Here is a 12980-nt window from a genome sequence, read left to right as displayed (position 1 = left end):
CATAATTGATGTCGAGTTATGAAGTGGTCTGGATTACTATTACTTTCTTCATGAACTCGTTTCATCTACCATTTAATTAACTTGATAGATTTTTTGTATGAGATATAACACTAAATGAATATGACAATGTCTTTTGTCTATGAACATACGCGTCATCTCAGCAATCAAAATATTAAATATAAATAATAATAATCATGTATGTGTTGTAAGTTTACATAAGAAACGTTCAGGTACAAACCTACAAACACGCTTCCAATAGCGCTACCAATACAAATCCACAATTCTGCGAAGTCAGTGCTACATGAAGCTTTTTACGTCTTTATCAATCATACGCTACAATGTCAAGATGACGATTTGGTAACGGTTATTTTGGACAAAGGTGACCATTCACTATTTATTCAAAATTAGTTATATGAAAAAGTAAAGCATATGTGTCACTTCTAAGACCCAAACATGCTTTTGGATTAATTTGTACCTAACAAACCAAATGCATCCCAGAAGGCGCTAGGACGAGCAGTTATAGATACCGGGTATGTATGAACAAATGCCAAGTTTTTGGAATGACGGAGTTTTTTAGGTACGGAAACTACGATAGTTAGCTTACATATCCGGTTTACATCTTAAACAATGCCGATAATACTGGATAAATATAAGAGGGCCAAAATGGATCATTGTAGAACACAAAGGGCCAAAATGGATCATTGTAGAACACCAGCAATTACACAGAATTTTGCAATAAATAAAACTCCTTTTGCGAGTATTAAGATATATTTCGAGTCGATAGTAAATGTAAAATTTCGAACATCAATGTTAGAAAAGTTGAAAAGGTTACAAAGAAAGAATCTACACCAAACGCTAAATGAAGATAATGTAACCTATATTATTTAGTAATTATATTTAATAGGATCAAAATCATTAGAATAGTCAATGGTAAGAATTGTGTCATTGATATCCACAGGTGTGATGTTAACATGAGATAAGGAATTGTTACATTTGTGGATATTGACATTGGACATAAAAGAAACGAAACCCTTGAATAAACAAACGGATCGCTATTTATGGACTAAAGGTGGAATACTGAATATTCAAGGTCTCGTTAAATAATCTGAGCCTGTTTCATCATGTTCTCGGGTTTAAAATTAAAATGACGTCGAAACTCTGTTAAATAAAAGTCAGTAGCTACGATTTAATTTTTTGTAAGCAATTGCAAGCTTATGATGCTGATCTTCAAACGTGGACATTTTCCCATGTCAATATTTTAGCTAAGTCAGCTGTAACAGTCCTTTTTTATTTACAATTTTCACGTCGTGAGTCTATATCTAGTTAATTTTATACATGTCAGATTTTGTGCTTGTTGATGTTTGCGCGTTGACGAAACAAAAGAATGACCTATAAGTAAGTGATTCCACTTTTACAGTATTTAATTTAATGTTGATATCTTGAAATTTATTCAAGTGTTATTATTTTCTGAAAAAACTAACTCCTTTTGGAACTTTTACTTTGTAGTTTAGAATTCTCCATTTTATCTCTTACATTGTTTAGCCACCATGTGTTTAAGTTCGGTTTATTTGTCGTTCAGCATTAACTTTGCTAACTTGCCGTTCTCTACGTTGCATTTCGTTACACTTTTGTTATTTAGTCGCCAAGGCGTTTTCTTTTTCATGTGATAATCAACACCACATATTGCGGAGGCGGGTAAATCACCTGGCATGAAAATTGAAAGGTTCTGGTTTTGGTCTGGGAGTTTCTCTTGGTACTCCCGGTTTCGGCATTATCAAAATTGTTTTGCCCTTGAGTGTTTGCAACAACAATACATGTACATCATATCAAGACAATCTAGGACGAAAGTCCTGTCTTTTAGGCTGCATGGTGTTAGAATTATACCTGATGCCCCCATTGCATTATCATAAAAGGCAGCTAAATTTTGGACAGTATCTTTCTAGGAATTTTTCCTTTCTTGACATCGCCTCACTTTTTGCCTTTACCAATTCACCCATGAAACTCCATAATGGACCGGTCTAGTCTTTAATTTAGAAGAGTCTAAATGTGTCTTCATGGATGAATGAGTTATGTTGTGTGCTCAACCATATAGGAAAGGCTCTGGTGTCTGTCCCCTGACCAAGAAAGGCTGATCTCCAGTTGCCCACTTTTTATAATCTGATAATTAGCAGAATGTTGTGACAATGATTATAGTCTATTTCAGAGAAGTTAACCTGGATTTACCTTTGTTTTACCTGTGAATTTCACCTGTGATACGTACTGTACTTATTCAGTATAACATGTACATGAATGGAAATAATATTACATTAAAAATGTTTTAATTTGTTACTCTTTTTGTGATGTCAGTTATGTTCTTGATTTTTTTATTAATAATATACATATAATAATAATGTATGATGTATAAATAATTAATTAACACATCAAACGTAAAATCAATATTTGGTCCTGACTTCAAAAACTTCAAAATTCCTTTCTCTCTTTTTGACAAACATATATACATGTACATATAAACACATAAATGATAACTAAGGTTGCTAGGTGCAGTTCAATCAAAATATACGTTATTTGATAGCGAGCTACATGTATTGAGGTACATATATACACGTATAAACTTTAGTGGCGTATATAACAAAATCCACATTCAACATATTTACAAAAATAGTTTATGGTAATAATTATGTAATCATGCAGTTTATGTTTACGCCTCTTTTCATTAGAAATCGCCTTATGATAATTCTACTATAATATTTATTAGGAATCCCGTCGAGCCAATTTGCCGACAAAAATCTTACTTTAACGTTCATAATTCGACATGTTCGAACTATCCGAAATAGGATCTATTATAAAAAAAATCAGTTTTCAAACTATCACTAGCTAAACAATTATCTCAATACATTCACATTCTCTCAAACAATTTGCAATCTGCAGAAGTCTATATTCTGTAGAAATGCTTAGGTTTTTATAGTGTGATAAGAGGGATGCGCATTATACATGTGTATATACATGACAAAATTACTTGTCAAATCATGCAAATTCAAATGCAAATGTAAGTTTTGCAGCTTACACTTTCGCAGTGTAACATTTAAAAAAAAGATATCTCAATAAATCCAAAATATTACATATTGACTGAAAAAATATATTTAATTTATTATACTTAGTAATTATATCAGCTGTGGTATTTAGCGACCATCTGGATTTTTCCAAAAAATAACATCTTTGATGAAAAATATTTTAATTTTCTCAATATGTAACATACAAATATTTATACAGTATGTTTGACTTTCTTGTCACTATAGAATTGGAATTTCGAGACATCTGTGCAGTTTGATATATAGAGTATACAACTGTATATGATATCATTAATTAGATACAAGTACAAATGTGTATACATTTGTATCTACATGTACATGTATATTGTCACATGTATCATCTTATAGAATTGAATATCTTGTGACATACGCTATATTCTCTATATCGATCTGTAGCTTTATAAGTGCACTTATATATATATATTACAAACATTATTGTCTTGACAAAGTCTTTATAATAGTGACAATGGAATGATTCCCACAACAACACTATGTACACATGGGAGGTCGCCCTTTTAATAATGTAAAAGACTGGCTGTTAATAGAACATTAATTTAACATAACAAACCCAAGCATCAACATTGATTGAGTTGAGTGGTCAAATCTGCAATTTATGACAAAATTCTTACAACAAAGGTTAACAGAATTTTAGTTTTTATTATAAAACAAGATAAAAATATCGTAAGTAAATTACAATAGTACATACATCTGTTGCCCTAATTACACATCTGATGATGACACAGACAGCTGTAGAATAAGTGTCCTGGTCCACCATAAAACATCCCTAGTATCCTCCACTGTCTACCAGATACTATCTAGTAATACTTGATCCAACATGCAACAATGTCACTTTTTTCAAGTTAGGAAAAATTGAGGGAGCATATCATGTTGATGAAATTCAACTTTTATTTTTTCCCCAAAACTAAAGAGGTTCCTTCATCAGTGTAATGATTCCAATATTACTATACAATAACAAGGTGATTTCATAGCACTAGATGTACACTGACTTTAACTCATTTATTTAAACACAAATTGGACTATACAAAATGCATTCAACTGAGGAGTCCCTGTTTAGCTTACATAGTTTGCTATTCAATTATCATGCAATTTTCAAAAAGTAGCACATGTTTCATAACTTTTTGATCGATACACCAGAATGAAATCAACAAGGCGAAAAAGGAAAATGATGCATAGAAAGACATTCTAGATATTTATTGAGAAAAATATGATGTATGGTGGTGTCATCTCTTATTGTAAGCTAACTTTCACGTCTATTTAATTTCACCATTTCCATTTCATAACAACGTCGCAAAAGTTAAAATTCGCGGATTTAACAATTGAATGATAATATTATCAATATACATGATGTAGATATTAATTTGCAGAGATAGACTTTTGCGAACTAACTTTGATCGTGAAAATCGGGAAAGTAAACCACACACAAATGAAAGTTGGCCTACAGAATTGCATAGATGTACATTATTGTAGCCCAGTTTCCTCAAAACAGGAACATGGTTTCAATTTTCCAGTTCAATAAGATATGCCAGTCTCTGCACACAAAAACTACAGTATTATGTTTATTGAAATATGTGTATCAAAGTTCCTTTAAAAAATTATTATTATTTACTGAAATATGACAATATCATATTTTTTTACATATTGAAATATCCAAGTATAAAAACTAAATGTCGGGTGAGATCTATTCTTCCTCTGTGGTCTTGTCTCCCTCGTTAAATCGTAGTCCACACTCGTTTAGTTTGAGGTATTTCATTGTCTCCATCTGTAGATTCTGATTAACATCAAACATCTCGCGCCAGTTTCCTACTTTACCTGAAAAACAATTAAACATTTGTGGCTTTAACTTATCTCCCCTTGAGAACATATTGGAGCAGATCAATTATATTCATCAATTTCCTTTAGTTACATTTTAAATAGTATGCAGACTGGTCAAAGTGACCTATTTGGGCACATGGGTTATTGCCTTATATGCAACGGCTCAATATATATATAACTTTCAGTGAGATTTTTATGAAGATCAAACTTTACAATTGATTACATATATATAAGCATTGCCAAAAATTAACAGATATATAAGACAACATCATAACTGGCGGTTGGTAAAACAAAATTTTTATTTTTTTTGTCATTCAGAATGTCTGATCAACCCTCGTATTTGATTTTGGCTAGTCAGCACTCAGTAAGCTTCATGGTCACCAGCCAATTTGTTCATGCAGGTTGACATATCTTTATCTACTTGAATAACCCATTTCCGTCTTTGCATATTACAGAATTAGCTCCCTTGTGGGTAGGTATCAATTGTGACGTCTTTATTTTGTGGGCACAATTCCCATTGTTTTCTGTGATAAGTATGACGTGACGATCATAATCAATACCTACCCGCAAAGTCAGATAACTCTGTAATATGCAAATACGGATTAGGACTATGATAATCAGTTAACAGGTAGTGTTGAAGAGAGAGCTGGATTTTTAAACAAGAATAAACACATAACCTTTTCGTATAAAATCCTCTCCTTTTTTATCTGCAATGCCAGTCTCCTTCCACCAAGAGAAGTTGAGGTTTGGGTTAACTTTCATCTGGTTAAAGCTACAATGTTCAGCAATCATCTTAATCTCCATAGGGTGTATGTCTTTACCTAGAAACTCTGCAATAGTCAACACTGTGCCGCCCATGTCCTGTTACACAAAAAGAAGACAAAGTGGAACAACATCTATAACAGCAGGATTTACAGAGAGAGGTGACACAAACTAGGTCATGGACATTATTGAAATTGTAAGCATTACATATGCCAAGTACATTAAATTACACATATGAACATGATAAATGGTCCATTCCTCATACTGCAGAATTTCTTGTCTTGTTTCTGAATTTGGTTTATTTTTCAATAAGACGGCTCCAGTGCAAAACTTAACCCTGATATATAATAGAACCCAAGGTTTTAGATTCATATTAATTGCTCTTTAGCTGAATAGCTAAAGAAACAATCAAAAAATTACGCATGTCTACAAGGTTTTCCAAATTAATCATCAATCCCGTAAGACTTGAATGTGATACTAACATATACTGCATTGTAATATCATCTACTCTGCAAAAATCTAGGCCATAAACATTTAATCCAACCAGTTGTTGCTTAACACACCTGAACTCGACATGTTCCTATGGACCAGAATAAAAAACAAGAGGCCCATGGGCCTTAGCGGTCACCTGAGTTCAGATACAGAATGAAACAAAGACACAAAAACACTATATATATATTGGCCCATCAGGCCCTTGGAGTCATTCAGTGATTTTATAAATTTGACTTTTTAATCTATGAAGATTATTTGGTTCCATCAAATCTGTGAATTCAGAAGAAAGATTTTTGAAATGTTATCCATTTTGACCCCTTTTGGCCCCACCCCTCTGGCCCCACCCCTCTGGCCACTGGGGGTCAGCCAGGACCAATATGGATATGATGTTAAAATGCTATCTCAGGCTAATAATTCTAACCCAGATTGACTAATTTCGTATGAAAACTAAGCAAATAATGTTCCTTAATGTGTTTTTCCTATATAAACTATAGTAAATTTGACCCCCTCCCCAGGGGAAAACCTGAGATCCCAGGGCCATGAAATTCACAATTTTTTGTAAATGGCCTTAAGACCTTCCAATCTATCAAGAAGTATCTGGTTCCATCAAATCTGTGAATTCAAAAAGAAGATTTTTGAAATTACCATTTTGACCCCTTTTGGCTCCGCCCCTCTGGCCCCTGGGGGTCGGCCAGGACCAATATGGATATGATGTTAAAATGCTATTTCAGACTAATAATTCTAACCCAGTTTGACTAATTTCCTATGAAAAATAGGCAAATAATGTTCATAAATGTGTTTTTCCTATATAAATTAAAGTAAACTTGACCCCCTCCCCAGAGGGTTTGACTAATTTCCTATGAAAATTAGGCAAATAATGTTCATAAATGTGTTTTTCCTATATACGGTAAATTAAAGTAAACTTGACCCCCTCCCCAGAGGGAAAAATGAGAACCCAGGGTCATATTATTCACAATTTTTGTAAAGGACTTTAAGACCTTTCCATCTATGCAGAGTATTTGATTCTACCAGTTCCAGAATTTCAGAAAAAGATTTTTGAAGTTTTAGCCTATTTGACCCGTTTTGGCCCCGCCCCTAAGGCCCCTGGGGATCAGTCATGGAAAATTTGGTAATAAGATTCAATGGCCATCACATAGGGATAATTCTGACTACAATTGACTAATTTCCTATTATAATGACTAAATAATGCTCAAAAATGTGTTTTCCCTATATAAACTACAGTAAACTTAACCCCCTCCCCAGGGGGAAACCTGAGACCCAAGGGTCATATAATTCACAATTTTCATCAAACATCTTAAGACCTGTCCATCTATGACGAGTATTTGATTCTACCATTTCCTGTATTTAAGAAGAAGATTTTTAAAGTTTTAGCCTATTTGCCCCTTTTGGCCCTGCCCCTCTGCCCCCAGGGGGTTGACCAGGACCAATATAGATATAATATTAAAATGTTATCTCAGGCTAATAATTCTAAACAAGATTGACTCATTTCCTATGAAAATTGAGCAAAAAATACTCATAAATGTGTTTTCCCTATATAAACTATAGTAAATTTGACCCCCTCCCCAGGGGGAAACGTGACACCCCAGGGTCATATAATTCACAATTTTCATAAAACAATTTAAGACCTGTCCATCTATTAAGAGTATTTGATTCTACCATTTCCAGTATTTAAAAAGAAGATTTTTAAAGTTTTAGCCTATTTGCCCCTTTTGGCCCCGCCCCTCTGCCCCGAGAGGGTTGACCATGACCAATATAGATATGATATTAAAATGTTATCTCAGGCTAATAATTCTAAACAAGTTTGACTCATTTTCTATGAAAATTGAGCAAAAAATGCTCATAAATGTGTTTTCCCTATATAAACTATAGTAAACTTGACCCCGTCCCCAGGGGGAAACCTGAGACCCCAGGGTCATATAATTCACAATTTTTGTTATGGACCTCAAGACCTTTCCATCTATGAAGAGTATGTGATTCTACCATTTCCAGAATTTCAGAAGAAGATTTTTGAAGTTATAGCCTATTTGACCCCTTTTGACCCCGCCCCTAAGGCCCCTGGGGGTCAGTCATGGAAAATTGGTTAATAGGATTCAATGGCCATCTCATACTGATAATTCTGACAATATTTGACTTATTTCCTATTACAAATGATCAAATAATACTCAAAAATGTGTTTTCCCTATATAAACTATAGTAAACTTAACCCCGTCCCCAGGGGGAAACCTGAGACCCCAGGGTCATATAATTCACAATTTTTGTAAAGGACCTTAGGACCTTTCTATCTATGAAGAGTATTTAATTCCATCACATCTGTGAGTGGAGAAGAAGATTTTTGAAATTTTAGTCAATTTTACCCCTTTTGGCCCCTCCTATAGCTCCCTGGGGGGTGGGGACCATATAATTCACAATTTTGATTGGCCTTATGCCTTAGAAGGTTTGTGCAAAATTTCATTGAAATTGCTTCAGCAGTTTTGGAGAAGAAGTCGAAAATGTAAATTGTTTACGGACATACGACGCACGACGGACGACGCATGAAGGACGACGACGAACAAAAGGCGATTAGAATAGGTCACTTGAGACTTCGTCTCAGGTGACCTAAAAAACCTGCTCATTAGGGGTATTTTTCAGTTATCTGCAAAATTATTACGACTTTAATTTTTTGTTCCGTCTGGGTGTCAAGAATGTGTCAAGCCTCTGCGGTTTGATAAAGAGTGAAATGTGCTACCTACCTCCACTATGTCTTCATATTTGAGAAACAGAATATTGGACGAGTCTCTGATATCCCAGAATTCTTTCACATGTCTCCACCATGGACCGTAGGGTACTGTAAGGTAGATAGGGAAGCAAAGCGTTATTAATACAGATTCACATTACAATAACTTTAATACACTATGATTATTAAACAATTTAAATATCTATCGCTAAAATTGAATACCAATACCATTTCTCTTACCTTTGCCATTGACAAATCTATCAAAGAACTCGTTAAAGTTGCCAGTAAACCTGAACATTGGTTTGAGTAGTTGTACAAAATGGAAGTAGGATACACAGGTGTCTTTTGGGTTTCTTGCAATATATATAACCTGTAAAGAAACAAAGACTATAGGTGACATTACCATCATTGCATATTTTACCTAGAGATATCAGTATCATAAATTGTGAATTTGCAACGTCTATATTTTGCAGAAAGGGTCACATCCACATTGACAGGAATATTGATGTCTCTGGTAACATGAAGAAAAAGGCCTGACTTTTATCCAATGCAATAGAAGTCTCATCCTCGATAATCTAGGAGCTCCGATCACTTACGATCTCTACACCTTTGGACCCATCCCCGATACTACAGGGCTTCCGATCACTTACAATCTCTACAGGATCATAAGTGATCGTAAGCCCTGGAGTATCGAGGATGCTCTGGACCATCTCATAGTAAAAATGGAGGTCACAGTACTGGTAATTTGGTCGTTTGCTGTACATCAAAAGAGCCATATAACGGTACACTGTGGTTGACTGTGTGGCTTTGAAGTTGGGCGTCGCTTTCTATGTAGTCTTTAAATGAAATCTTAGTAGGCCTCCGATCGGTTCGAAATTTTCCGCTGAGCTGCCGTCAGTTTTACAATGACATAGTCCAGGGGTGTAGAGATCGTAAGTGATGCTGGAGTATCGAGGATGCAGAAGTCTTTGATTGTTAAAAGACAATCATCATATCGAAATATATCGAGCAGAACTGAGGTGATTTTCCTCCACTGAAAAGCCAAGAGTTGGCAACCTTGCATGATTTTTGTTTCTACATTACCGATAATTTTATGTTATCCCAAAAGTACCTTTCCTTTGCCTTCCCTCACACTCTTAGGTAGCAAGTTAAGGGGTAGATGTGATTTGATGAGACGTGGCGAGTCTGTCTTCTCGATACTTTTGATACCAGGGTACACATACTCGAAATATGGGAATCTTTCCTCTAACGTCTTTGTTTGGACTCGTACAAAGTCTCCCTCAGAATTGACAAGGTCAACCATTTCTTGTAACATAGTTGTACCTACAAAATACATCATGTAGTGATAGAGACAGCAATAATTTCTGTTAAATACCATTTTTTCAGAATCTATTACTTCCAGAATTTATCTACTCCAGTCATTTCATATGCGTACATGTAACTTGTGATATTTCTGATGTAACAAAGTATTATGGCAACAGAAATTTCAGTTATTACCAACATGGATTTGAGAATACAAAAATATTTTCACATGAACTACAATATACAATGTATTACCCATGTCTATTATTTGTAGCGGGATTGGACTGAGTCGATAATCAGTGACGAGGTAGCTCAGCGGTAGAGCATTCGGCTAGTATTTGGAGGTCATGGGTTTGAATACCAGTCTGATCGCTACACTTTTTTCTCTCCTATTACAAAATTGGCTGCAACTGAAATTATCACAGTGGTGGTATAAGGGTCTTGTATATCTTCGAGGGTGAAACCTTAAAAAAAAGGGAGGAATGGTGTGGGATTAGACTGGGCCAATCATCGGTGACCAGGTACCTCAGCGGTAGAGCATTTGGATAGTGTTCTGTACGATGGCCCATATTAGCCGACATGGCAACTGCTTTACTAAACTGTAGATGTACACAAATTTGTGGTGATTGTCATAGCAACAGCTTTAGTAAAAAGCACTTGCCAACATTTTTTAGCATTTTACTCGTTTGGCAACTGCTTTACTAAAGTAACTGTTTTGTTATTCTTACGCGTGGCCCATATCAGCCATATTGGCGAATGTCTGGCTTTTGAGACAATTAACATTCCACACTGATAATCAAGCCGAGTTGTTATTTGTATATAACTGTAATCGCCTTTGTTTGGTAAAGTGTCGTAAAATATAATTTTGGTTTCAAAGGTCATTTAATCATCACACCTGTACGGCATCAAACTCGGCTTGATTATCAGTGTGGAATGTTAATTGTCTCAAAAGCCAGACACTCGCCAATACGGCTGATATGGGCCATGTGTAAGGATGACAAAACAGTTACACTAGTAAAGCAGTTGCCAAACGAGTAAAATCACAAAACACGTTGGCAAGTGCTTTTTACTAAAGCAGTTGTCGTGACAATCACCACAAATGTGTGTACAGCTACTGTTTAGTAAAGCAGTTGTCATGTCGGCTGATATGCACCATCGTAGTTCTGAGGTCCCGGTCTGGCTGCTACATTTTCTCCTCTTCCGTTACCTATTCAACAGTACAATGCATACAGATTTACAACATCACTACATTGTATTTTACCTGATCTTGGAAATGACACGACCCAAATATCAGTTTCTTTAGATTCAAAATTTTCTACATCATCCAGAATTTTCTCTACGAAAATCGGTAACATTGTGTCTTTATATTGAATCATCTGTGCTCTGCCAGTCTGTAGAGGGTCTTTGACTCTCTCAACACCTTTCCATCTCTGTTTAGATTCATCAAGTTCTCGATAAACTATGGCAAATAAAAGACATCCTCCCATGAAAAACGACATGTATATAGCAACTAGTAACTGTGGGCGTAGTTTCATAGAATTTGGATCCTCCTTTGAACTGTAATACCGAACATTTGTATTCCTTTGAAACAATGACAAACGCAGACGATTTTCGTGTCCCGAGAAATGTAAACTTTGAAAGCGACGTGTTGAATAAGTTAGTGGTCTGAAAATCAGTGAAATTCTACTAGTCTTTAGGACTGCAGATTTAGACAGGTTAAATAATCTCATTGTCATTAAGTAATTCATCATTACACCCCTTAAAAACAACAAACGATGTTGATGAAGCGCATGTTTTAGGTTGCCGACAGAAAGCGGAAGTAGAACAATTGCGATTTTTAACACAGAAGAGTTCCAATGGGGTAGCAGAGTACATTAGATTTTTAATGTTCAGCAAAAAAAGGCGAATGCTTTAATATATTTTTCAATCTTAAACAACATCAGGCTGTGTGTATTTGGTTGTTAGTGTGAAAACCAAATACTATTGATGTTTCTATCTAAACAAAAATAACTGAATGGAGATCAAAATCTTTCATTGGAGCCTGTTGTGTCAACCAAATTTAACTCACAACACGTACCCTGCTCCTTTCTTATATATATTGAGAAATCAAATAAAATTTGTTTTTATATATAAGATGGTTTTTTTTTTAATAAATATTGATTATGTTTTGAAATCACTATATCGGGGCCCAGTTTCATGAACATTCCTTAAAGTGAACAGTCGGGCAAGGATGGCTAAAGTCGGTAAAAATGGTGTGATTGTATCCAGTATAATTTCATATGAAATGGAAAATTTAAAATCTCTCGTCAAATGGAAAATTTAAAATCTCTCGTCAAAATCTGTCTGCGTACGAAGAAATTAATTTAAAGTATGGAAATTCTAAAACGTCCTCCCGGCTCACTATGTCCGTGGTTACATTTCCACGCAGCCTCGCTTTCAATGCTTTCAACTTTTCTTTACTTTAATGGTCAGAACTGGGAAACTAAGCAGAACTTGGCCGTCGTATTAATATGTGAGAACTTTTGGAAGGCCAATGAACGCATTTAGACTGGTTTTCTTTGCCCGACTATTCACTTTAACTTTAAGGAATTTCTTACAGTAACTGACATTTCCCCATAGAAAAGCAATTCCTAAAATCTGTGATGTTTTCCTATGGAGTTTTAAGTCAAGGGATTCCTTAAATTTAAAGAATAATCATCAATCTGGGCCCAGGTCTGGTTTTCATGGTATAAAATCAGAAATCAAATTATTTTATGCAGTGACTAAAT

The 12980-nt window shown here is 35.0% G+C and overlaps 1 protein-coding gene across 1 annotated transcript; it reads right to left on the bottom strand.

Moving 5' to 3' along the window:
- Positions 1–3578: 3578 nt before the first annotated feature.
- Positions 3579–12032, bottom strand: LOC138326219 (sulfotransferase 4A1-like). The gene is made up of 6 exons (XM_069272348.1): positions 11474–12032; positions 10022–10233; positions 9151–9280; positions 8927–9021; positions 5600–5783; positions 3579–4919 (listed from the first exon to the last, which is right to left on the bottom strand). The coding sequence occupies exons 1-6, from the start codon at positions 11961–11963 to the stop codon at positions 4789–4791; spliced, it is 1242 nt and encodes a 413-aa protein (XP_069128449.1). The 5' UTR covers positions 11964–12032; the 3' UTR covers positions 3579–4788.
- Positions 12033–12980: the final 948 nt, after the last annotated feature.

The sequence above is a fragment of the Argopecten irradians genome, chromosome 1 (assembly GCF_041381155.1).
Source record: "Argopecten irradians isolate NY chromosome 1, Ai_NY, whole genome shotgun sequence".
Classification (NCBI taxonomy): domain Eukaryota; kingdom Metazoa; phylum Mollusca; class Bivalvia; order Pectinida; family Pectinidae; genus Argopecten; species Argopecten irradians.
The sequence above is the reverse complement of the archived record's forward strand: the minus strand, read 5'-3'. Positions and strand labels throughout refer to the sequence as shown.

What these genes read in the sequence shown, in the direction of transcription:
- LOC138326219 (XM_069272348.1), bottom strand. Translation starts at nt 11,963, where the DNA reads ATGATGAATTACTTAATGACAATGAGATTATTTAACCTGTCTAAATCT. An exon ending in CGTGTCATTTCCAAGATCAG is followed by an intron (nt 10,234 to 11,473) that starts GTAAAATACAAT and finishes TGTATTTTGTAG; the next exon opens with GTACAACTATGTTACAAGAA. An exon ending in TAGATTTGTCAATGGCAAAG is followed by an intron (nt 9,022 to 9,150) that starts GTAAGAGAAATG and finishes TCTACCTTACAG; the next exon opens with TACCCTACGGTCCATGGTGG.